The 27,942-nt window shown below is 35.3% G+C and overlaps 1 protein-coding gene across 3 annotated transcripts; it reads right to left on the bottom strand.

Annotated features, from left to right (window-relative positions):
• Positions 1-40: 40 nt before the first annotated feature.
• On the bottom strand, positions 41-27,942 carry LOC148630294 (guanylate-binding protein 5-like). 3 transcript variants are annotated; one of them, XM_088624060.1, is made up of 9 exons: positions 27,784-27,942; positions 25,375-25,459; positions 18,155-18,577; positions 16,559-16,807; positions 15,788-15,918; positions 13,704-13,996; positions 12,506-12,677; positions 8,064-8,143; positions 41-1,908 (listed from the first exon to the last, which is right to left on the bottom strand). In XM_088624060.1, exons 3-9 carry the CDS (start codon positions 18,562-18,564, stop codon positions 1,153-1,155), a joined length of 2,091 nt encoding a protein of 696 aa, XP_088480186.1. In that variant the 5' UTR covers positions 18,565-18,577; positions 25,375-25,459; positions 27,784-27,942; the 3' UTR covers positions 41-1,152. The 3 variants fall into 3 exon arrangements, with proteins under 3 accessions (XP_088480186.1, XP_088480187.1, XP_088480188.1); XM_088624061.1 differs by lacking the exon at positions 27,784-27,942 and adding an exon at positions 27,353-27,488; XM_088624062.1 differs by lacking the exons at positions 25,375-25,459; positions 27,784-27,942 and having other exon boundaries at positions 16,559-18,287.

Here is a 27,942-nt window from a genome sequence, read left to right as displayed (position 1 = left end):
TGTACGAGTGAATTAACTATTCAGCAAAAAGCACATATACTTTTGTTATTAATTTCAAAGATAGTTCTTTATTTAACAACATCAAACAATAATCAAAAACAGATAATCTGAGGATTCCATCCAGCTGTTTCCTGAAAATAGCCAATGAATCCACTTTAACAACATGGCTGGGTATCTTGGTTTACATTCCCACCTCCCACATTTATATCTTATTAAAAAACACATTAAACACGTTACAGAGGAAAACAGTATACATTCAGTCACAGCGATCTGTCTAAGCTACAAAATAAAGCATGTTCTATTCACAGACATCTGAATTAGGTTAAACAGAAATGGAACAATATTCAATACACAATTTTAAACTTGTGTTCAGGTAGTATGTATCCAAAATACATGACTGAAGTATTTCTGAATGTCATTACAGAGGAGAATATTAAATATTAATTTCAATTTGTATTAAGATTTTATCAGACTTAAATGACTTCAATTTTTTGTGTAATAGCAAGTCCTCTTTCAGATGTGTAGGCAGCCTTCTGACTACAGTGCAGTGTTGTTTAAAGGTTCAGTGCATGGTGTCATCATGATTCACAATAGATTATCCATTCACACAGTTTCCAGAGTCTCATTTCTTTCTTTTGTAGCATTTGTATCGTACACCGTGTCTCTTCTTTTGATGTCTTCGCTTGTCTGATTATCACTTTTGAAATTTCTGGAAATGCTGTAGTATTAATTTGAATGATTTGCATTTATTTTACAGTCATTGAATTGAATGCATTGTGTTGTTTTCCAATTTAGTAGCATTTGATACATTCAATGCAATAACTAACTCATTTATTTACAGTATTCATAAAGGTTCAGTGAATAGAACATGATGAGTGCTGTGCATCGATTAACGTATTTGCATTGGTGGATATTGACATCTTTCATGACAAAGTGTCTTTTAGAAACTGAATCTTACTGTGAACCAAATATGCTTTAAGATTGTTTTACTTCTACATGGAATTTGGGTGGACGAATGCTGTGGATACTACAGTATTTTGAAGTTCTACTGCATTATTTCCTGTACTTTTCGATTTGTGTTTTTTTTTCTTAATTTGTGCGGTTGATCTCTTACTCCTTTTGTAATTTCTTTTAATCATTGTTTTTGATAGGTCAAGCAAGATCTTCAAAATTATCACAGCAAATTGTACTAGTTAGTTTTTGAAACTTTTGTATGTGCTCATCAATTCGATTGAGATCCTTTTCAACATCTGTTATCAAATGATTTATTTGTTTAGCAATTTCAGAACCATCTTTGAATTCCTTTGCTTTATTTTTAATGATTATTATATCAAAAATCATGGTGGCTGCGGCAAGAATTCCACCAGCCACTCTGACAACGCGGCCTGCAACGCTGGCCCCCGCAGCTATAATGTCATCTAAAGGCCCAAGTAAGTTCACAGCCTGGAAGCACTGGCACAGCATATTATTTGCCATATTTTCAATGTAAGAAGCATGATCTTCTCTAAATACTTTCATCATTTGGCCAACATATTCAATTATGTTTTGGAGCTCCCTCATGTGTTTCTGTATTTCTTCCTGAATTTTTTTAGCATCATCTGTCTTGTTCTTGGTAACAAAGTACTTAGTGATATCTGAGGTTAGGACAGTGGCACCACCGCTTACTCCTGCAACAACCCCTCCAACTGTAAGTGCTAAAGAGGCACCAGCAGTAAAAGGAGCAAGTAGTATCCCACCAATAGTAGCAGCTGATCCTGCAATTCCAACACCAGCTCCCACAATGCTGCCTACTGCAGTGCCCTTGTGGGTTTTTTCAATGCCCTCTGCCAGGGTTTTCATAGATCCCACAAAGTTGTCAATTTCTATCTTCTTTTTGTGGTACAGAAGGACTGTGTAATATGTGAATTTCTGTTGAAAGACACAGAAATTAGAAAAAAAAACAATGCATTGTACTAAACATAAAGGAACACAGTTGTATACAACCTCTAGAAGAATCAGAATTATTTTAGATATTATATATTATACAATTAGTATACATTTACAGAATATTACTACATAATAAAACATTGTATCTTATTCGTACCATTTTGATATCTCATGTACTTCGACACACAAAACAGGACCCTGAAAATGGTCCTGTGATCAATGGTTCTTGATCAGACTATATTTAGGTTTCTCATTGCGTTATTTACCCACATCCAGAACATATCTACCAGATTTCATGTGCCTTCAGGTTTAATTTTTTTTTCCAATTTGTGATTAAAAAGGTAAATGCAGTTTATTTAGTTTTTTGATAGCGTATCAACTGCTATCATAATAAAAAAATAAAATATTTATACTGATTTAGTTTTATGTGTTTTCAAATGTTTTACGTTAAGATGCAATTACCAGATCTGTTGTGTTCATTTAAAACATCATAAATTACAGTTTTGGAAAAAATGACAAAGAACCTAAAGTATTATTCAGTGAATCCGTGATGATGGTAAGATAGTGATAGTAGATCCATTCAGCTGATTTCTCCTTAGTGTAACAGTTTATGTCTGTTAATTCATCCTCAGAAAAGTATTGACATTCTTCCACAGATTAATTAATGTGAAATTCAGATATTTGTTTTACTTTGTGAGTTAAATGTTTAAAATCATGACCTATTATATCTATTATGACTAAACCATATTATACAAAAGCATATACATTTTTTTATTACACTAATATATAAATATGGTGTGCTGTGGCCTCTAAAATATTTAGCTTTTTTCCAAAAAAGTTGGAGAGTAAATTAGGTTCAACCCTGAAAAACTGTAAACTCTAGCTCATGTAAATTCCAATTTCAAAACAATTTCTCCCACAGACTGCAAGATAATTAAAAGCAAAATCTGTGGTCTACTTAATAAGTGACAGTGACAAAACACTGCACTGCAAAATTAGGAGATCATTCAAGTCATGAGACTGTTTCTTAATGTGTTCTTGCATTTCTCCAATGCTTTATGTTGTGCATCTTATTTTCCGAAGCAATTTTTGCACATAAGTTTGTACTAGTGAAAGACGTTGTGATTTATATACAGATGCAGCCATTTAAAATGCGCGGGCAATACCGCATTATTTTGTGGTGCGCTTTACGCAGTTTACCGCGAGTTACCGTAAATTCTCCTATAATACCGCAAGCAAAATAATAGTATCCGGAATTTCCTGAGCTAATAAAGCTCAACCTCTCATGTTTGAGTTGTCGCCATCAAAGTCTTTAACGAAGATATCACTAATAGTATTAATAATGAATGACCTTGGACAAGCTGTAAGTGTAAATTCAAAGTATTGTAAAAGTAACACCACAGCATTTCGCAATCACGCATTTGTTTCCAATCATGCAAAGTACAGTAATTTTTGAGAATCGATTCACCATGCCTTTCACATGCTCATAAAAGAGATTGATTTAGGAACATAAACATATTACCATATGCAAACTGTACTGTATATAGTATGTATATGTATATTTAATGTCTTTACTGTGCCCGTTTAAGTATTGAATATTTATATGGAATTTTACCATTGAAGGGAAATCTTAGTGCCTGAGCATAAAAAGAATAGGAGCATACTGTAATGCGTGTGAAGGCCATAAATGATATTAATTTTGGAACTTAAACATACAGTATATGGCTGGTCTCGGTACTTTAAAGAAAACATACAGATGCAGCCATTCAAAGTGCGCGGTACAGACACGTACCAGAGGTAATTGGCTACGGCGTCGCGCATTGTGACGCACGATGACGCGCGGTACCACGGTACGTGATTGGTTGACCAACAGGGACACTCGTGGTCCGTTGGTCTGTCGTAGAAAGATTTACAGTAAACGTCTTTATGGTGTCCGTTTTAGTATTTAATATTTATATGGAATTTTACCACTGAAGGGAAATCTTAGTAGCTGAGCATAAAAAGAAAAGGAGCATACTGCAACGCGTGTGAAGGCCATAAACGATATTAATTTTGGAACATAAACATACAGTATATGGCTGGTCTTGGTACTTTAAAGAAAAAATACAAACCAATATTCCATTTCTCCCTAAACATTTTAAGCATCGAAGTCTTTAACTAACGTGATACCGGAGTCAACAAGCATACTTTTAGAATTTGATTAAAAGGGAATATTATATGGAATTGCGTATCTAAAGAAATTAATAACGATATAATTATATTCATGTACCGCAACACAAGAATAATGCACGCTGTACATTGTCTGTTGATAATGTTTCTGTAGTGCTTTTTCAGCACTCTGCATGTGACCTTGCTGGTGGTGCAATGGATTAGGTTCCTGACTCCCATGTCACACAGTCTGTGATTGAATCCCATGGGAGCCATGAATTTCCTTTAACAAACATTTCTTTGAAAAAATGAAACGTTTCCCTGCGTCAGAGATTAAATAAAACCTCACTCGCACCAAACAAATGTATATTTCTAAATATCACAACATGATCGAATTTAAGTCATTTTAATAACAATGAATAGTCACCTAGGCATTACAATATAAACATTTATATTGATTTAAATCGCGTTTTGATTTAAATCGCAAACGCGGGTTTAAATATATGTGTTTTTTGATTCACAATCAGAGAAATGCAACATAAATTGATATCTTTGTCTTCTAAGTATCTTAATAAACTTTCAGCATAGCTTTCTCCCCGTTTAGATTTATTTTTCTTGGGATCTTGGGATCAAACGTGGAAAGATTCGATTGTAATCGTTTTTATTTTTTAAATACATTTTAGAAAAGTGTAATCTATACTAAAAAGCTGTACACCACCTGCTATAAAGATACATATTGTAATACTTTCAAGTTCGGATAGGACAGACACGAGAACTCAGACTTGCGGAGTTAAAGCAAATTAAAGCCTTGATTTTATTTATCACCTTTAAAAGTGGCATCTCAAAGCAAAGTAAATACCCAACACTGATTGTATCCATCTGTCATGCTAATAAAGCACCTTGAATTGAATTGAATTGAGGGAGAGAGGGAGGAGGGCGAGCGAGAGAGCCAGGACAGACAGGCAAATAAGATACACTCCACAGACATTCACAACAGCGACATATCATAAAACGTTTGCACATATAGTTAAGGTATTACTTGGTTTTCAAAGTGCAATGAAATACAATATTGTTGTTGTTGCTGTTATTGCTGTTTTTATCCTGTAAGGCGTTTTGAGAAGCCACCTTTAAAGGCGATATATAAAAGCGCTGATTCTTATGGCATGTGTTCTGCCGGGGATTAAAAAATGTTTTTTTTTAATCGCGTATCTAAGGAAATAGCAGTATAACCTTGTTCATGCACAAACAGTGGCATGTTACATTATTAATTTGGGTGTCTCCTCTTGCCAGAAAGCTCTAAATTGCATTTTGAGTGCGTTTTTTGGCTTTTTTAAAATTGCAACCCATAAATAAAGCTGATACTGTTTAGACTTTAAATTATTTAAACTGTATTACAGCAGCACAATGGACAATGCAACGTAAATTGCAAAAATGCACTTGGAATCTGTCCAAGCCCTACTTTGTCAGGCATTTTCTTTTACTGCAACGGACATAAAAACTTCCTTGCTTTTAACAGAGCGTTTCATAATTTCTAACTACGAAAATTATTTAAACTGCGACACTTATCATTCAACCAGAGCTCGAAATATCACAAGGATCCCCAAGAGCACAGCAAAGACTGTATTAAAAGTATACTAGTGACAAACTAGTATACTTTAGATCTTTTTTTCTGAACCGGGGAAAATCTGATCATGTTTCTCTATAACAATAATAAAAAACATTATTTTACATATCACCTTTATGTGATATCACCTTAAGGACAGCACATACAAGGGTTAATTGCACAATGGACCGCGCAAAGAAATTTAATATAGTCTTCTTTAGGTGTGAGGGCAGGAGTGGATCGCAGAAGGCATAATCAGCAAATTAGGAAAACAAAGAACAGGACAGGTGAGACGTTTATCCAGAGAGCAAGTGATCAGAAATAGGAACAGCTGTTACGCCCAGGTTTTACGCTCTCTCTGCTGAATGAATAAAATAATTTTATTAAAAACGCGTTTGCGTTTGTCTGGGTATTTAGTCTGTAATCTGTGGTTTACATCTACTGTATTGCTTTGAGATGCCACTTTTAAAGATGATATGTAAAATAAAGTTTTTTATTGTTATAGAGAAACATGATCAGATTTTCCCTGGTTCAGAAAAAAGCCGATTAAAATCTGTAATCTTTCCACTTGTATGTCATCGGAAAATACAAGAAGTTTCTGCTTTGTGTAAGGATGGTATCAACAAGTAATCTAAGTGGTGAGAAAGCTGTGCTCCTCAAAGCGCTTTACAGGATAAAAACAGTAACAACAATAGTGTTAGGCTGGGCAAACGATTTTTTTATAGAAATACAAAATGAGATATAATGATGTGTTCCGGCTACGACATTAACGAGTACAACCCCTCTCTCTGCGGGAGGGCTGGCTGTGACGAATTAAACCGGTTTCACAGGTATTTTCAAAGTAGAAGGGGGCGAGATTTCTAGCGAAAGACACCTCCCCCTCCAAAACCAAGGAAGTACAGTACTTACTAGTTAAGAAAGCTAGGCTTCTCAATGAAATCGCTTTAACATGCTAATGCGTTGGTGTAACAGTCCGGGCGTGGCAAGCTTTTAATGTCAACTCGACTCGATTGGAAGACAATGAACATATTCTAGCCCTAAATGAATTAATAGCAAACATGGTTTACATAAAAGACATTTTTCCAAGAAAGTTTATAATAATACGATCTATAGTTGAAATCTGAGCCTAAATAAAAAGAAAAAGCATTTTCAGAGAGCAAGTACGCTGTGTTTATGTAGAAAAAGTGATTAGGTTTATAAGCAATGTAATTACTTATTCGTTTAAAATGCTATATAAAATAAAGTTTATTATTAATTTGCTGGACAGAGTGGTGAACATTATGGATAAGACAAAGATAACGATCCTGATCAGTTTAGAAATCTGTGTACGCTGTAAGGTTTTTACTTCTTAAACTTTTAAAATACACGTTTCGAATAGAAAGAAATCATCTTCCTGGTACAGTATGTATAGCAAACCAGCACGTCTTTTTTCTCCAATCAGAGGGGTTAGACGCTCGGTTAAAAGCAAAGGAGATTGTCTGTTATAGTGGACATAAAAACAAGAGTTCGCTGGCATTATATCCTAGAAGACACAGACCGGCACCAGACCGGGAGAATGCCCGCAGTATAAAAGAAAATGCCTGATGAACTAGGGATTGGACAGTTTACAAGTGCTTGTACAATCGATGGAAATGTTCAAATAAATGTGCAAAAGAAATAAACAAAATAATCATTTATTTTTTTATCATATTGGCTAGCTAATGTCCTCTCTTTGCTAGTTAGTGGCTGTGTTTCTGCGTTGGGTAGCAACGGGTGACTGTTCTCAGGCGGAAGATGTAAACAGCTTAATTTTCGTGTTAAATAATTTTTTAAGATTAAAATTCATCCTATACAGCAATCACATATTTGGGTACCGTTTCATAAAACTTTCATGCTTAAAATGTTTAGGGAGAAATGGAAGACTGGTGTGTATTTTTTCTTTAAACTACCAAGACCAGCCATACACAGTACAGTTTACGTACATACAGTAATGTTTATGTTCCTAAATTAATATTTAATTTAGATTAAACCTTTAGACCTTCAGATGCGTTATGCTCCTCTTCTTTTTATGCTCAGCTAATTTGAAATTTCCCTTTAGTGGTAAAATTACATATAAATATTCAAAACTAAGCGGATTAAAATGTGAACAGTAAAGACATTAAATGAAATAAATCTTTTCACTACCAACCAATGCACCACGAGTGCCCCTGTCGGTCATTTTGGCCAGCCAATCACTTACCGCGGTGCCCTGCGGTGGCTTGTGGGTAGATTACCATACCGCGGGTTTGTACCGCGCATTTTGAATGGCTGCATCTGTATCAATAGTACCACTATTCTGTAACAGGTCTTTCAGTAAACCGGTGGACCAAACAATTCAATAAGAAGTTTTTAATTTAATGACAATTACCTTCAAGGAGTCTTTAAGCAAAGGGTCCAGGTGAAGGGTGCCAAGTTCAGAAAACACAGTCTTGCTTATATCATCAGACCCTAAATGAAAACATTTTAAGTGCTTTACTCCAACAGCATAAAGCACGTTAAAAAAAAAACTTAGCCTGTGAATATCAATGTTTAAAGATGTACACAATCTTTAGAAAATGTGTCTTTATAAACACATGTGTAGTTCTCAAGTGAATGACTGATACCTTTTATGTTCATTAAGTTCAGTGAGAATTTCAGAAATTTTAAATTATTTTTGTTTTGGAATCTTAATGCATGACAACCCCTGTAATACAGTACAAGCACCAGTAAAATATAGCAAAACTTTGTATTCATTAATCACAGTGTTTTGTCGATTCAATATACAACAGGACAGGATTATTAAAAAAATGAAAGGTTAGTTCAAATGAAAATAATGATTGTATAATTTTAGGACAGCACTAAAAGTCAAACAAATCGGATACATCTCATACAGTTTTGGATCTTGGATAGAAAGAACATCTTTGCATGTACAACAGGAAAGACTAAGCTGTCAGAAGTGAAATCTCTTTGTATTCTGTGAGTCCTAGAACCTAAATAAATTGCTATTATCTCACACCAGAAAGGAGAGATTGTTGAGTTCACATTCATGACATTCATATCACATGAACTGATAAAGGTAATTCTCTAGAACAGGTAAACCATAGCACAGTGTTGAAGGTATTAGTGCTTAATGTGTAAGCCTTTTGAACTGCTTTTCAATTGGCTTGAAGGAAGGCTTGCTTAAAACATTAGACTGTGTCTGGGATCTACTTCCATCGGATTTCAGCTCTGCCATCAGTAGGAAAGAAAAACTGTAAACTAACAACTAAATATTTGAACAATTTTTTTTTTGGTAACCAGACTGAGATTCTGTGTCCCCTTCTCCACAAGATATACTGAGTTAAGGAAACTCAAGACCTGAAGAAGGCTCCACGGCCGAAACGTTCTGTTCTCTTTCTTCTTTTTTTCAGCATGGAATAAACCTATTATTTGTTCCTTTGCAGCCTATGCATGCTGACGCAGCTACCCACCTGTTTTTAATACATCTACTTAAGAAAGTTAGGTGTTAGCATAAACTATTAGTAATCAATAATATTAAATTTAGCACTGTAATAAATTGTTGCACTTTTCTCCACATCTTGTAATACCATATTTTTATTGTTCAAATGTACATTAAATCTTTCTATCATAAAATAAGTTAAATACAAAATTAAAGAAAAAATAGGGTAAATATAATTCAAAATATTTTGCTAAAAATGTTAACTGTTTATAAAAATAAAATGTATTAACTAAGGAATAGGATGGCACAGTTGTTAGTGTGCTTTTTGTATGTTTTTTTATAAATACATAAATACAACAGTAGTACCAGATGTCTCAGTGGCTCTCAAAATTAAATTATGCATGCAAACCTGTGAATTAGAAAGATAACTAAGATATCCATCCATTTTTAACGGTGGTGAAGTGGTTAGCATTGCTACCTTGCAGCACTGGGGCTGTAATGTAGGGCACTCTGAACGAGTTAAACTTTGATGCAGGAAAAATGTATTTCTATACATTCTATATAAATGTAAGCTATACTGATTCTCCCCAATGTAGTGCAGTTAAAAAAATATCTCTGATGCAGTTCCTAAATTAATATAGTTTATGACCATCACACGCTTTATGCTTCTCTTCTTTTTATGCTCAGCTACTAAAATTTCCCTTTAGTTTCCCTACCGGCCATGTAGTACACAGCATTGTGGGATAATCGTTTATTTTAAAGGGAACATAGAGAAACTAGGAACTAGAGAAATCAAGAAAGGCTTTTTTCAATACAATTAATAGATGCACATCCTGTTCACTAGGTTATTTAACTCCACACTTAGCAATCTCCAATATGTTCAGAATTTGATAGCCAGAATCCTGTATTACTTTGAGATGCCAGTTGTAAAGGTGTTATATAAAATAAAGTAATATATTTACAGTAATTTAAAGTATATATTTAAAGTAATAACTTAACAATATATGTAAATGTTTTATGATATGTCTTTGTTGTAAATGTCTGTAATACAGATGCAGCCATTCAAAAGTTTTTTTATACATAGCATTCAGAAATACAATCGAAAATAGTTTTGTGGTGTATGCGTAGATGAAACTTTTCTAAAATGTATAACAAAATTAAAGACGATTAAAATCTGTAATCTGTAATCTTTCCACATGTAATGTCATTAGAAAGTACAATAAGTTCCTGCTTTGTCTAACGATGGCATCAAAAAAGAAACCTGTGCTTGATGATAATAAAGGGACTTAGAAGTCAAAGAAAATTATTGACGTTGTTTAATTTTAAACACTAAGTTATGAATGCAATTGGTGCTTCACAGCCATTGTGCATTATTGAGCTCTGCGCTTTCTCCTTTCCAATGCTACCTCTCCCTCTGACACAGTGCAGTGGGCAGCACACTGTTTTCAGAGCCTCTGATACGGGAAAAAAAACCTGCTGATCTGTTCTACATACCAGGAAGATAACAGAATATTATTTTTTTTAATCGAAACGTGTGTTGTGTTTATGAAATTCGTGTATTTTAAACGTTTAATTAAGTAGTAAAAACCTTACAGCATAAAAAGAGATTCTAAGCTGATCATGAGGAAGAAAAATCACCCATTTTTTAAAAGTGGTTAATAACTATCGAAACCTGTTTTTTAAGCTTTTAAAGTCGTGCAATGTCTAAGTAGGAACACAACATTATATCTTGTTTTTGATTTATTTTTTAAGAATTAAAATAATCATTTGACCAGCCTAATTTTAAAGACCTCTTTTTGTGAAACTTTTCACAGCCTGTACAAAAAACTATATACACAATACTGCTGACAGCAGGAAAATTCCTATTCTTTACTCAGCAGCTTATTAAAAACAGCCCCCATGGTGTTCAAACCGATTTTCTTTACACAGAAGACTGACACAGCTTCGCACTGTGAACCTGTTTTACTAAGAAAACATGTGTCCGTGTGGGAAGGTGGAGTGTCTTTTGCTGGAAGACTCATCCTATCCTACTTTGAAAAAAACAGTGAAACCGGTTTAATTCGGCACAGCCAGCACTCCTGCAGAGAGAGATGTAAACCGCGCAGCGCCAGGCGAATGCACAACGTTAATGTAGGGCTTTCGGGCTCATGTGGATTTACGCCCTACAACCTGTGGTACCACTGTGTACATACGGTACGAACATGTGATATTTAGCAATATAAAAAATGTCAATATACTGTAGTGTCCATAATATTTGCTATTTTAGTTTTTCAAAGAAATGTTTATTTGTTAAAAGAAAACTCACAGAGATTGCTGGATTGAAACATCCAACCTCATGCTTACACATCAGTCACTTAAGCTGTCATGCCGCCAAGGCAAATCATAAGACATGCACTGAAACAGCAATACACATATCAATATAGAACTATAGCTATACCGTTATTAATTTATTTAGATACACAAATCCATTTTATATTCCCTATTTATCCAATTCTAAAAGTATGCTTTTGTTTATCCGATAACGAGCGTATTAGCAAAGGTTAAAAATATCAATTTTTCACGAAGTATATAAATGTACAGTAATATGGTCAGAAGGAGCAAGTAAAAACATTTCAAAATAACCACATGTACTGTAAGACTTTGATGCTTAAAATGTTTAGGGAGAAATGGAATACTGGTGTGTATTTTTCTTTAAAATACCAAGACCAGCCATATACAGTACAGTTTACATACAGTAATATGTTTATGTTCCTAAATTAATATCGTTTATGACCTTCAGATGCGTTATGTTCCTCTTCTTTTTATGCTCAGCTACTAAAATTTCCCTTTAGTGGTAAAATTCCATATAAATATTCAATACTAAGCAGATTAAAATGTGCACAGTAAACAGATTAAATGATTAAATCTTTTCACTACTGACCAATGCACCACGAGTGCCCCTGTCGGTATTTTTGGACAGCCAATCACGTACCGTGGCATATGCCGAGGTGGCTTGTGGTTAGTTGCGTGCTGTACGGGTTTGTACTGTGAACCTTGAATGGCTGCTTCTGTATATACTGTATACTGTATCATATAAATATACCACGATCCTTGAGCAGAGAATTAAATTTCTGCTGCGCTTGTGGAAGACACAAGACAACTTAAAGTCAATTGCTGGTCCGCAGTCATACCAAGCAACAGTTTAAAGGTACAGCCTTGTGGAAACAAGTTTAAACACTGAGTTTAAACACTCAAGTGCACAAAGCACGTCAGGCCAAAAACTAAGAGCACCATGGGAGCTCATTCTTTGTGTACTGAAATGTTCTTAAAAAAACAGACGTAAACTGTAACAATTGATAAAACAACTTTAAAAGTATTGTTTTCAATTAAATTGAGCCGACAATTTAACTTACTGTGAAACCTGAAGTATTCTTCTCTGATCTTCTTTATGCTCTTCATTGTTTCATTAAATATTTCTTTGTCTTTGTGATTCTGAAGACCTCTAGTGTATTTATCCTTTAGATTCGTAAATCTTTTCATGCAATTCTTTTTACAAAGTTCATTCAGCCATTGGTCTTTCAGTTTCTAAGTGGAATGGTAAAATTTGATGGAAATTCATGTTTTAATAAGCAAAGAAAAGGGAATATAAACAATAATTACAGGTTTCCTAAAGTGCTTTTCCTAAAGTTTCAATTAACAATATGTTTGCTGCTTCAATGAAGATATACACTTTGTTCTTTCCTTTTTCTGCACTAGACCATATCTACTAAGGCATACAAAACCATAATGTCACTTTTCCCTTTATTTTATTATCAAACTTGTGCATCTATGTATTCTTTTTCTGTTAATGATAAATCAATTTGAAAAACTTTTGCGAAATGTGATACAACACACAGCATGGCATGATGAAAATTAATTTAGGAGGCGAATGTTACTTGGGAAATATTAGTGAATGTGTTGCAATGCATTGCTGTTCCTTAATGTGACACAGTTGATTTTAACCTCTGGTACTCTAATTCTCTATTACATCACTTCCTAAAGATCAGTAAATACGTCTGTGGTTGTCTGGTTTTTTTTTCCTGGACTACTGATGGCATGAATGAGTCTTGCTGTTAACCAGGCAATTTGTTTTACTCAAGCAGGGCAAACCTTCACCATTCTTGCATCAAAAAAACCCATGTATTTTGGCTTTTTATACAGATTTCTAAGGAACTCGTTAACATCGGTCATCTGTGCTTTGAGCTCAGTATTTTGCTATCCCAAAGAACATATAACACACCTATCTGCTGACTAATTAATATTCATGTATGCAATGAAGTAGCTATTAATGTAAAACCTAGACACTTATACTTTCATTGCTCTTCAATAAACAGTGTAATTATTTTCACTAGATTAAAAAATTATTTAGGAAGATGGGAGATATTCAGGTTTTCAGAAAATATTAGCATTTCAGCCTTATTGATATTTATATGTAGCAATTGTGTATGCTTTTTATAAACAAAGTAAACAAGTTAGAACTATTTAACAATGAAATCAAGTACAGTATTCATTCTCTACTGATATTTTAATTTAGTATTTAGTATTTAATGACAAACTATTTTTTAGATTTACCTGTAACTCCTTCTTCTTTAATTCCTTTTGATTCGTGCCGCTGGTATATTCCAGTTTTTTCATGAACTCCTCAATTACTTTGTCACATTTTTCATTGTAGTCTTTGCACAGTGCATCTTCATTGTGTGGAAGGTGAACTTCCATCTCTGTTACAATATTTTCCATGTTATCTTTTGCTAATAGAAATGTTTTGTTTATCCAGGCCTCATTCATTTCCAGAGCAGCTACTGTCAGACAGACATTGTCTTGTTTGTTCAGCATGTTGATGTAGGAGCGAGCCAGCTCCACAAAGGCTTCACAGAGGGGAAAAGAGTAATGTCAGGTGGTGATATGTTGAGATTAAGCAAATGAGAACAAACAAAATGTGTATATTTATACTGAAAAACCATAAAAATACAACCAGTAATTACTGGAACTGACAGCACCTGTAATGCTTTTAATGCCTCAAACACTTAATAAAATAATGAAAAGTTCTTTGTAATATTTCCTGGATTTTAAAAATATTTAATAATATTACAGGGCAGTAAACATTAATATTTATCATGCTTTGTGTGAGATCCATATTTGCACTTTGAGGCATTAAGAGACACATCTGATTGACATTCCCAGACATAAAGTTGGGGCAACATGTCAAAGGAAATTAAAGACCAAGGGGCTGAGTTTCCTTTCTTCACTGAATGAGTCCAATACTGGAGAACCTTTGTGTCCTCCAGGTGCTGCTGTCAGTGGCCACATGGACTTTTTTGATATTACAGAAGCATTTCTTTCTCTCTGGGAAATCTTCTTCCACCTGGTGAAGGGGGTGAGATTACATTTTGACTTCTTCCCAGAAGATTGCTTATATCTCATTTCTTATATTCTCAGCAGTAAAATAAGTGCTGAGACGAGTTTTTACATTTGGTTAACTGATTTTTCAGAAATTAATAAAATTAGTTTTTAATGTAGTTTACATTAAAAACAAAGATGGATTTTCCCTCAGCTGCTCTAATTTGTGAGCATTCCTGAAGTAATTTCCTTAATTAAAAAATACACATTCTTTCATTAACACACTTTTCATATTATTACTATCAATATACAGTAATGAAACACATTAGTATTGCAACAATTGCAGTGATAACATTCAGAATTATTTGAAACATTAATGATGTAAAAATTCATTGGTTGTCCCTGTTTAAAAAAAACACATTCTGCATGAAAATGTAACAAAGCAAATATGTATTTTCAGGAAAAATATCACATCTTTCACCAGAAACTGAGGAATAAAAATGAAACTGCAATTAGAAATCTGCAATGTAATTATTCGTTCTTTGAATTCTGATGAGGACTGCATTTTAAATTCTAGTTTCTTCAAAGTATTATAAGAAGAAGAATCATACATACAATCACAAAACATTATTGCTACAAAATGTGACAATTTTTCCTTACTATTATTTATTTAATGTATACCAGCACTGACATCAGTTTATATCAGTGTATATACTGTAAACGTAAACGTTTTCTCCTCCTTGCTCATGAATTCATTCCTCCCCCTGTCTCCACCTCTGCACCAGCCCCTCAGCCACTCTTCTCTGAACTGGGCTTACAGTTTCCTCACCCTATAGCCTGGGAACATGGGTTCAGCCAAGTCTCTCTATGCATTGACATCTTAGTTTACTCATTTAATGATCACTCTTGAATACACTATATACTTCTGGGGAACCAAAACCATGTGTTTTATTTTATTACCTCCCAGTATAAAATAGGTTAATTTGTCCCATAAATATGCTAAAACAAAGGATGAAAATGGAGACATTTTCAATGTGCCAATGTAACAGACCCCTCCCTCCACCCCAACATCCTTTGCAGCAGGTTCCTCTGGCTCATCCTTCAGTAAGGAGGCAACACTAATCTCCGACCAGCACTGTCAGTTCCTCAGCCAGGTGTACTGTCCAAAGTGTAAAGCCAAAGTGCTAAAAAAAGTGCTTTTTTACGTCAGCTCATTCCATTTTTAGAATTTGAACAAGAAAATCAAGAGATGTAATTGACAACAGTCGCATAACTGAATATCCACTGTCATTTAACAGAGCTGCTTGTGAAGGCTTTACCTCCTGGTGTGCAGATGAGACTTTTCACTGCCTTGGGAGCAGACTGTTTATCACGAACAGTGGTCACAAAGGTGTTGAGTGATGTTAGAAAGTCATGGTCTAAATCTTCATCTTTCATTTCCGGGAGTTTTCTGAAGAAGAATCAAGTACATATGTTAAAAACACTTAAGTAAGCATGCTCTTATTACCAAACTTACATATAATAAAGAAATGTAAATAGAAATTATAGTTTACTTAAATTTATAAATTATAGTTTACTACTTAAAATGTGGATCCATCAGGTAAGATAGAATAGGATTTTAGGAACAGTAGAATGTTATAATTATTATAATAATTAGAGTGATAATTAATATCATATTATGATGTCAGGCAAATCAAAATAATAGGGGTACAGGGGTAAGACTAAGTGACAGAAAACAAAACTGTTTAGCAGAGGTGAAAAGCAAATAAGGAAGAAAAGATGATCTATGAATAGATTGTGTCTCACTTGTTTTTTCCTCACCAAAACAAATCCTAATACATTAGCAAGGATGTGAGGGGACAACAAAAACAGAAGGTTTGAGTTTGAGAGGAAATTACAGACAGAAGTAAGCAGAGTCTGTTGAGTACAGATGATATTTGACCCTTCCTTTCAAATACTGTACACACACTGGAAAGGAGAAATTATATAAAGCACAGCAAACTTTCAAAAACAAGAACAAAATGTTTAAGTATTTGGCAATTCCTGAATAGTTTATTATATTATTATATATAAATAAAAAGTATACTTACTTGAGCGCTTTCCCAAGAGCTGGTTGTGGCAGAATATGAATTTCTGTTTTGTCAAAGACTTCCTTATATTTTGTCTTTGTTTCTTTATCCAAGGCATTCAGAAACTTGTCCTTAAACTTATCATGATCAAATTCTTCAAACTGGAAATCTCTTATCAGTATATAGAACAAGTTCGGAAGGTAATCTTTAAGTGACTTATTTTTCTCCTCACTGACGAGAGACATCTGATGTACAACTTGTAAGAGGCAGCTGTACTGGGTTTCAGGAAAAAAAAAATCTATGACGTCACATTGATAATGGCCTTTAATTAAAAAATAGAGTTTAACATTGCTGATATTTTTAAATCACTGAACAGTCCTTCGGATGAGACGTAAAACCGAGGTCCTGACTCTCTGTGGTCATTAAAAATCCCAGGGCGTTTCTCAAAAAGAGTAGGGGTGTAACCCCGGTGTCCTGGCCAAATTTCTCCATTGGCCTTTACCAATCATGACCTCCTAATAATCCCCATCTATGAACTGGCTACATTACTCTGCTCTCCTCCCCACTGATAGCTGATGTGTGGTGAGCGGTCTGGCGCACTATGGCTGCCGTCGCATCATCCAGGTGGATGCTGCACATTGGTGGTGGTGGAGGGGAGTCCCCATTACCTGTAAAGCGCTTTGAGTGGAGTGTCCAGAAAAGCGCTATATAAGTGTAAGCAATTATTATTATTATTTGAAAAATTCTTAACACTGCATCACTTACAATAAGCACTTGTCCATTTCAGAGTCCCAGGAGAGATGGATCCTACCCAGGAATCAATGTGCAAAAGGCAGGATACACCCTGGACAGGACATCAATCCATCACAGGGCATACACTCACACCAGGGCCAACTCTACCAAACCACTTGGTTAAGCACCTGGAGGAAACCCATGCAAAGAGTATGCAGAGAGCACCCCAGGAATTACACCAAGGGCCCCAGTGCTGCAAGGCTGCAATGATAATCACAGTGCCAATGCACCACCTGGTTTAAACATGGATAATAATATTTTCTTATTTATAATCTCTTTGTTAGTCAGAAACAATAATTTTGATATTTGTTTTAAATTCCAATATAAGTCTTCATTGTCCTTTTTTTCCTGTAATGTCCTGTTGAAATGCTCCAGAAATCTGATTTTGGCTTTTATTTTGGCTTTTATTGGACTTTTGCAGTTCTAGATAATTAGATTGTTTCAGTTTCAGTTTCATATGATTAGAATATGATTAGAAGCTGTCATAAGATTATAAAAAATATTTTACAGCAGACTTCATTAACACTCTGACTGCACATATGTACTTGTGGTTCAGTACTGAAAGGGGTGAAGTGAAGTGACCCAGCAATGATATTAACTAATTCTCCAATTAGACAACTCCACACAGCTGGTACAGTAACAGTACTGGGCATCATGGGTGACACAAATCAGCATAAACAAAGATCACCACAGCTCACCCCAGAATTCACTTTAAACTGAAAACTAAATCTGCTCATGAAATTGGAGGATTATGTAAAGCTCAAGATTTCTTTTTTAGTAATTTATATTGTTGTATAGTTTAAAATGTTTTCTTCCCAAGGATACAGAATTTCTTCAATAGCGCTTCTGTCGATACATCCTTTGATGTTGAAGATTATACTGCTGGACAGCAGTGTTGTCAGTAAAAATATAGTCTTATCAGTTATGAGCCTATTTTCACAGTCATCCAATCCCTCAGTATCCAGAAGCAGGAGACAGGCATTTGTGTGGAAAGGGTGTGGTCTGGACCACATCCAAATGCCTTTGGTACATCCTTCCACTCCATGTCCAACTTTGAATCCTTGGTCTTCATTAAAGAACCGAGACAGCAGGTAAGACTTTCCAGTCCTGTGCTTACCCACAATGCCAATCACCTCTGCAACACCTGTCATTCCTGACAGAACTTCAGCTGCCCTCTCATTGAGTACAACTTTATCATTCTGGATCTCAATGAATATCTGTGGAGTTGCCATCATGCCTATTCTGCTCCTGGTAAAATAAGAGAAAACTAACTTAAGAATACATTAACTCATTTTTCACTATTTTATACTATGTGAATTTTGTAAAAATTCTATAGGTTCTGATTCTTATTAATTCATTCAGGATACCTGTGCCACAACAAATTGACTGTAAAAACATGTATACGTACTATAGCTGTCAACAGTTAATGTATATTGATTAGTTTTACACATTATCACAATTCCTTGAACCAGCAATACAAATTGATTCTGAAATTTGCATTATAAGTCAAAGTCATAACTTGGAAGTGATTATATAATGGAACAGTGTTATAAGTTGGTGACTAACTCCTGATTCAACAGCAGCTAGGCAACATTCATTATTTTGTGATCACAAATAACTTAAGGGAGTAGACAGAGGTCTGATTTATGCAAGATTATTTGAAACCATGAAGTCAGCTCTGACTGGATGGCATAAAAATGTGACCTGTGGGAAAACTGATTTGCCTATGGTTATACTCGATTAGAGCAATACAAATATGAAAAATTCCATTTGGCTAATTTTCCCATTTGGTAGTTAGTTAATTGATCTGGGGACTCATTCAGCTGTTTCTTGAAAAATAAAGACAGGTGTCACATAGAAAACAAAATAAATTCACCTCCTGAATCACAACCCAAATCTCTAATCACCACCAGAGGGCCCCACACGAGAAAACCAATATCACTCTTCCCTAACAGCCAAGTGAATATCTCTCTAATCATCATCACCTTTAATTAGGAGCATTATATTAAAGGCTCAAGTGGCTACTCAAGCATTCATGCCAGGACCATGAGCCCTCAGCTCAGATAATCCTCTCTTCTCTACTTCAGAGAAATAAACTGAGTTTTAACATTTACCCTAAAAACCTTCCGAAAAGCTAAATATGGAGCGACTACAAGCTGACTTTCTAGTTCTGTCTGGGATATTGAGCCTGAAACCGGTGAAAGGTGTCGCTAAAACCCACACAATGTCACACAGGCTGTTAAATTTAACCATATTACTGTCTAGCTTGTTCCACACTTTGCTAACAAGTCTGCATGCCTGCATCTCTGAATAATGGGGAATTTATTATTCTTTGTGTTTCTACAAAGGCTAGAAGGACTGTGAACCTCTCTCAAGGAGAGATAAGAATTGTACTGAAACAGACATAAAACCATTTAGCCTAGAACAAAACAGGGCTAGTGATTCTCAAGTCAAGAGAGGTGATTTCCCAACACCTGACACAAGGCCATAATTTAAGGGCCACTACTTAGTAAGAAATGCAAGAAGGACTTTTTTTTAAGATTCATTTTAAAGGAACTGACCAAACATACCTTAAAATCATCCATAAATAGATATTTTATTTATCACATTTAAAAGAAACAGAACCAACTGCATTAAACTAAGAGAAACAATGGATATCTGAGCAAATGCCTGTAACTACTGTATCACTTGTATGGTCTTAAATTAAAGAGCAATTCATAATTAAACAGATGGAACAGTCGGAATCCTGGTTACAACAAGCATTACTGTAAGGATTTTTCAGATTTTTCTGATCCATCAACATCGATTGAGGGTCCAGGTTTGAGTCTAGTGAATACATGAGGATACAATCCTCTCCAATTGCTTGTAAAGCAAGTCAGAATTTTGACCTATTAAAATTGCATCCTTCATTCTGTATTGATAAAAGACTATATTAAGTACTGGATGTGTTGCCACATGTTTCATTCCCTTACGAAAGCTTAAACCTAAATTATTAAATTAAAATACAATATAATTCATCATTATCATTTCAGAAATAAACAGGCTGTACTTGTTTGGTATCAAATGAATGGGCAAAGCATGAGTAGGTCAGAAATCTAATAATCTAATATTAACTTTGTAAATTTTACTCAGAAGAAGTTTTGAGTTTTCTCAATTATTGGATATTTTATCCTGTCTTTCCTGTTAGAAGCAATAAAAATTTCTGAAAGCAAGATATGCAAATCACAGGTTTGAACTGGCCAATCAGAACCCTGGAAGAAAAGACTCTGGTATGTCTTTGTCTGAGGCTAATCAATAGAGCAAGCCAAGAGCCACACTTTGGAAGTCTGGAAGTTTTAGAAGACCTTAGGTCCTACTAGTGGATGTCAAGTCTAAAGGAAGTCAGCAGACAAGGGAGAAGAAGTAACAAAGAGCTCAGCTAGACAAGAGGAGTAAAGTCTGATCCACTGCTCCACCCACTCCAGCCAGCAGCCCATCTACATGAGCTCCACAGCAACTCTGGATCAGCTTCTGAGCAGAGTCACAGCAGTCTTCTACTTAACAAATCCGCACCAGATGATGCCTACTTCCCCGCTATCCAAGACATAAGCAATACGGACGCAAAGCTTTTTTAGTTTGCACTGTTCCTTAATATATATATATGTATTTATTAACTTTGTGTTTGGTTTATCTTGATAAAGACTTAATGTAACATGATGCCTTCTGCCTCAAATTAGAATTTGACTTTGTTAACACTACTCTATAACTTAGCAACTTGCACTTTTCAAATTCTCTATTTCCAACCATTTCCACTTTCCTTTCCAAAGGCCTTTGTTGTATTAATTGTATTTCTAATAAACTCATCTGTTTTAATAAACTGAAGGAATCTGGATTTGAATTCACACAGATCAACCTCACCTTTATCTTGAATTAGGAATATTCAGCACAGTGGTAATTATCACATTAAACTGGCTGTGTTTTCAGAGGTTATGGTCATCTAAGGGTTGGTGTGGTGATAAACACCAGATCACAAGACCTGTTTTATCCTTCTATTGGTGTTTCAGTAACCTCGGACACATGGTTTTGGTCTTGTGCTGGAAAGTGCTTACAGCAGTGCCTAACCTTTAGTCACATGTGCTGTACATGATTTACTGAAGATTCAGGCAACCCTCCAAAACCATCTGATGCACAGCTTCCTGTTCTCAGCTTTACATATACTTCCATGTAGTCCTCACTTGTGTCTTCTAATTTGTATTTAATTGTGATGAATTTGTCAGTACCTTTGAGGATATTGAATACTTTATCAAATCCCCTTGATCTTCTCTGTTCGAGACATAAAGGCTTTGGTCCTTCAGTCTGTCAGTGTAGGACATTCTCCTGAGTCCCAAACTGTATCTGGTAGTTATCAGACCTAATTCTAACAGGAATATATATATATATTGTTGTTGTTGTTGTTTTAGTGTGGTGACCAAAAGTGTACACAGTATACCAAATGAGGCCTTACTATTACTATATTATGTGATTTTAACCTTTTAGTACTCCTGTTTGTCATATGTCCAGAGGCCATTTCCAGATGGAATAATGTCCCCTGAAACATTCTGTATTAATTTTGTAAGTACAGACAGTTGAGGCCTGGTTGACAGCTTAAATTGAAACTAATATAACATTCCCTGATTTGCATTCTGCTCTAATAGATGTATAATCTAACATTTTGTTTTGCCTTTCTTTCTTAATGTTTTTATTATTTCCAGGAATTGTCTAGAAGATATGTGCTCATATTATCCAATGTGTATACATTATGCGTGTTCATGACTCGCTTGTGAGCATGTTTCCACACCTGTCTTTTCCTGATAATAACAGCAGAGCTGACCCATGTAAAACTATCCTCACTGTGAGGAAAAGGACTGCTTACCTTCCTCTTCTCAAGAAAATATGTTACACAGGCTCCACTGTGACTCTGCCATGTAGGAATGTTAATTAATTTGGGTAGTGTGGTGTCATATGAACAGTGACTCACACACCTGGGAACTGACAGGCAGCTGTAGCACCAGACAGTTGCACAGAGAAATTCAATATAAAAATTGTACTCTCCATTCAACAAGATATATTAACATGTCCAACAACTGCATAGCTGCTTGTTTTAATTTTCATAGTAAGGGACACACTGTCACAACTACAGGAAGGGCTCTGTTTCAGTCTCACTACATTTGTTTCCACTGTGCATTTAAAACAGCCTTAAACTTTGAATAATACAATTTTATCTGTCAACATTGTAGTATGTACTGCATATTTCCAAACTTCAGTATCTCAGATTTACTGGTTTAACCGTAATTAACAATAAAACAGGATGGTTTTGAGACTTTATCTACTTACATGGGATCTCACTTGTTTAATGTTTTGATAATTTAATATCCTTATTTTTAACTTAATCTCAGCAAAATGTGTTTCCAGTGCTTTGGGTTTTACAAAAGAAACACAAATCTGGAAATAATTTCTCCAGGTGGCATAACTCAAGGGACCAATTGTATCGACCCCAAAGCAGCGAACCAACTGGAGTTCAGCCTGTGCAAAACTAGTGAGCAAACTTAAGATCAAATGCAATGAACATGGCTGAAATTTGTCCACAGCTCCATTCTGAACCTGTCCTGAATTACAATGAACCCAAAGTAACAACTGCTGCCCTCTAGATATTATTGTAGTAGTAGATTAATTTAAACCACCTCTTCACAGGTTTTAAGCAACTCAGTAGCGGACTAAGCACGGGATCCCATTAGAACTTTCCTGAACATAGTGGAAATGATACCTTCACTAAATGATGAACTTAGCATCTTTAGCTTGACATTTATTGTAAAATTTACCTACAATACTTGAGGGGCTTTCCAGACACAACAATTATTTATCAATACAAGTATTTATTAATAAAAGTGTAATCTGTTAATAATGAAGTTTAATATCTATCTTTATCAGTAGCTGTACTACAGATAATGCATGTTTAACCTAACACTAACCCTTTTGTATGTGATAGTTAATTTTTCAGATAACCTGGGGAGGGAAGAGAACTGAAATCAAGGAAATACAAATTGAAATGGAGTGTAATTCTTACATGTGTTCTGTTACATCTGGGAGTTAATTGAATAGATTTGTTGTATTTTTCTTTGGGATTTGACTCTTCACTTGTGTTTCTCAGGGAAAGCAGGGATATTGGGGATGCAAAGAATAAGTTGTACTGTATAGGCAAAGGTATGGGTAAGTTAAAGAAAAAAAAAACATATTATTAAAAGTGATAATCTAAGACAATTCTTTGGAACAGTGTCCTTTCTCATATCTGTGGCTGTGGTCCAACAATAATGGTGTTGAAATGTGCGGAAAGATTTGGAGACGAACAGGAGGCCCATCCAGTCGGTAACAAGGTTGAGCAAGACCGCACATGCCGCAGTGACGGTGCTGTTAATGGAATAGTACACAGACCACATGAAAGGCAAGGAAAAGGTGGTTTTAAAATTTCAAGATCAGAGGAACAGCAATTAACTGAAAAGATCTGTTACAGAGCTCTAAGTTTTCCTTTTTAGAGCTGTAAATGTAACTTGTTTTTGTAGATCAAATCCACATATTGATGTTAATTCTATTTAAAAAATAAAATGACTAACGCTGTTGGACATTAGATGATGCTTTGTGTAACATTTGTTTTCACTCAGCTGTAAGGAAAATGCACTACGCACCTTTATTTTAATTTAAAACTCTTAATGTAGATGAGTTGTACAACAAACATTACAACAAATGCAGCCCCTGAAGTTGCATAACACTTACGTTAAAATTATTGCAGACACAAAAGTAGCTTATGCCTATTATAACACCGAAATAGCAATGTGTTTGCTTTATTTGTCTGAAGGATCTCTGTATGAATCAGTATAATTTATCAATGGAAATAAAAACTGCTATAATACATGTTCAAGCTTAACACGCACCTGCTATTATCGTTTGTTCGTTTGTGATTAAATGCAATTGAGTATCTCATAAGCAGTTACCTTCTCTGGTTTATTTCAATATAAATGCCGTTCTTAAATTCAAATTAACATTAAATTGCCAAGAACATTCAGTTATATATTAACACAAGACAGATAAATGAATAATTATGGCTGACATATTAACGCACTGAACAGACTAATTGAAAAGCTCTGATTCAGAGCACCGGCAGTTCTTGCTAATTTGAACAACAACGATGCTGAACCCTCAGCACCGTACTAAACACAAGTTCATTTGGTCCCCAGCTTTTTTTGGTCCCCAGCAGTTTTCGTTGCATCTGAACTCAGAGCTGGAGATGATCTCCTGATAGTACCGCATTAAGTACTCCGGAGCTTAAGCAGAGCGTGCTAAATCTGAAAGTTCGTTGAAATTGAATGATCTTGACACAGTGGCCTGTCTTGTAATCATGAGCCGAAAAGGTCGAAAGACACATCCTCACAATAAACACCTTTGCATTTCTGGGCACTTGTGCCATCGTTACTAATCTATTCTATCTGCGCTTACAAACTATTCAATGTTGAGATTTTGACAGCTACATTTATGTATATGAAATACTATGAAGGCAAACATAGGATTACTGGGACTATTAGAAGCAGAACTAGAAGAAAGCAAAAACATTATAGGAGTCCCATTTACTAAGGTGTATTTGCCTAGATTTTAGTTCACTTCACTCCATAGAATATTAATCTACGTCACAGTATGTCTCCCAGAAATCTATCACAAATGATCAAAATGATGACACTTGCTTCAAGACTGGAATACAATTTCAGTTTTATATTTCAATACAGTATATTAACAGTCACTAATGTTTAAATTAAGTTCATATTAACGATATTATTTCAGTAATGCGTTTCTCCGTCATTCAGAACTTTCCCTTGCGATCTGCTTAGCACTGTACTAACTTGGTTAGTGTAGTAACCTCTAGACAGCAGCAGCTGTTTGTGTTTGTTGCAACAGAGGATATATTTTAGTGCAGAGATAGCGACTAATTTCAGCTGCCAAGTCCTCTGCAATTGGTATTAGGAGTGATTTCCTTCGCTTACCTTTGTGCTGGAATCGGTCAGTACGATTCAATTTCTGTGCGGTTCCCCTCTGGTCCTGACCACAGCTCAGTTCTACAACGATGATCTGGTGTGCACAATAAATCAGCTATATTATATGTTGCTTTTAACCACAAAAAAATGCATTTGTGTTAGTCAGTTAGGTTAAATATTTTTATATCTGTAGCTTCTCCGATAAGAGGAGAAATCAGAAATGATAAAATGTCTAATTTAAAGCAAACAGATACCCATTTCTCTAACGTAAATGTGGGAGGAGACACTTCTATGGATTTTGTATTGTTTCAAAGTATTTGAAAATGAAATTAGAACATTTCTTGAATCTGTTTAACTGGAAAAAAAGATTGACTGGAAAAAAAGATTTTCAGTCCTAATCAGATTTTAATTTCCTCGAGGGCCACATTTTCTTCAGAAGAAAGGCCAGATGGCCAGACACAGGGAGGGTAGGTATTTTATGATGGAGGAATACGTAATAAACAACACAATTTACACTTATAATAAATTAAATGAAACCCCTTATATTGTAATATTCAAATGAACAAATAAAACTAGAAGAAATATTCACATACATGTGTGCAAATTTAATGCGATATTTGGAATTGCTTCAGTGACAGAATGTCTGTTTCATCTTTGTAAATGTTTGTTCACACAAAATGTGGAGGCAGAAGACAGAAAACTTTAGAAAAGTTGCTCGTGGAATGTTCTTAAAACACCTTTCAGGCAGTGATTTATGATTAACAAATCATTTTCCTTAAACAGATCCCTATACAAGTCATTCGCAGCAAAGTCAATTACTTCGAGCGGCAATTCAGGCTGAAGATCTTCAACTTCACTTGCAAAAGGGTTCTTGAACAATCTTATGTTCTGTGAGATACTGTTAAAATCTTGAAAACGGTCCTGAAATTTCTGCTTCAAATGTGAAATCACATTTAAAGTGAACGGGATCGGAAAAGGTTCGGCACATTCATTTCTGTACTTTTCACAAGTTGCGAACTGAACAAAATTGTTTGCTGCCACTTGTTTGTCCAAAAAGAATTATTGTCTGAAGAATTTTTGTCTGAAGGATTTTACGAGTGAAAACAAATCTGAAATTATAAAATTTGAAACAAATCTGAAATTATAGAATAGGTCGTGTCCTTTGAGTCATGAAAATATCGAATTCTGTGCGTAATTCACTAAATCTCTAGCACTTGGGTTTGCTGATCCAGCGAACCCCTCAGTGGTACGGAACGTCCGGATATTCACTTTCGATTTCAGATAGGAAGTTTTTAAACTGACGATGATTAAGGGAGGACTATCGTATAAAATTCACTGTCACTATCCATTACTTCAGATAATTGTAATTTTTTATCGCACAAAGCCTGCTGATGAAAGATGATGAATACAGTGCAAAATAATCGTTTTTCCCGGGTCTTCTGTGCGACGAGCAGTTGTATTAGATGACAGGTATATTTGTTCGAGCAAAGCAACTTTTTCTTTGTATATGCTGCCCATCAGTAAATGGTTTCCCTGCCTTAGCTATGACGTGCTATTTTGAAACTCGCCCTTACAATGGATTCTGATTGTTGTGATCGCTTTTTTAAATATTTCACGCTAATAAATTAAGTTTTTCTTCAGTGCTTCTACTTTATCTGAAATCATTTTGCCAATCACATCTGAGTATTTCTGTGCTTCGTATCGTAATGCCTTCGGATATTATACTCCTTGAGAACAGCGACGGTTTCTCTGCGTATTAAGCACAACGCTTTATATTGCTTTCAATCACGAAATAGTTTTCTCATTAAAAATACGGCACTCTTCGTCAACGTTTCTCCACTTAGCTGACATTTCGATGTAAAAAAACAATGCAAGAAAACTCAAGCACAACAAACGTGAACCTGAGGTAAAGGTTATTTAATTTAACACTTGCGCGTAAGCATGTAGTGGTGACGCTTTCCTCTGTTCTCGGGCCGGATAAAGATACCGTAGGTTGGAGACACTTGGGTTAATCCATTCGATCGCTGCATATTGTTAAATGCGGTGAACTCAGCGTTCTGTATAATGCGAGTCTGTTTAAAACCGTTCCTACAGCTGTATCTGAACAGGAGGAAGCGACAGTTACAAGCTGTACAGCTCTATCCTGTCCGGCGCCCTTTATCCTGGAGTTTTCGATAGTTACGTTTACATCTCCTGTCAGTAACAAAAAAAGCCTAGACTCCAAACTAATCTCATTTCTTGTACTTGAAACAGGTCCAGAGTGGGGGCTCTCTCTGTTAGTTTCAAAACTATTATTAGTTCAGACTAATTTAAAGCAGAAATCTAACATGCCAGCAATCTGCGCCACACGATACCTCCTTGTCCGAAGGCTGTGCTGAGTTTGAGATTGTGACTGATCGAAACAAATGATCATCTCACCTGTATCCTCCGGTCCTCCTCTGTGGTGCGAATCGGTAAGGTGGTGAAGGGGATTACCGCGCTGGAGTTTTATAAACACACATTTCCTTTCACTTTCGAGTTTTATCATGACTAGAACAGGGAGTAAGTAACTATCCTTCCTTTCACTTTCAACTTTTC

Source organism: Lepisosteus platostomus, unplaced genomic scaffold, assembly GCF_059453375.1.
Source record: "Lepisosteus platostomus isolate fLepPlt1 unplaced genomic scaffold, fLepPlt1.hap1 Scaffold_99_H1, whole genome shotgun sequence".
In the NCBI taxonomy this organism is placed as follows: domain Eukaryota; kingdom Metazoa; phylum Chordata; class Actinopteri; order Semionotiformes; family Lepisosteidae; genus Lepisosteus; species Lepisosteus platostomus.
The sequence above is the reverse complement of the archived record's forward strand: the minus strand, read 5'-3'. Positions and strand labels throughout refer to the sequence as shown.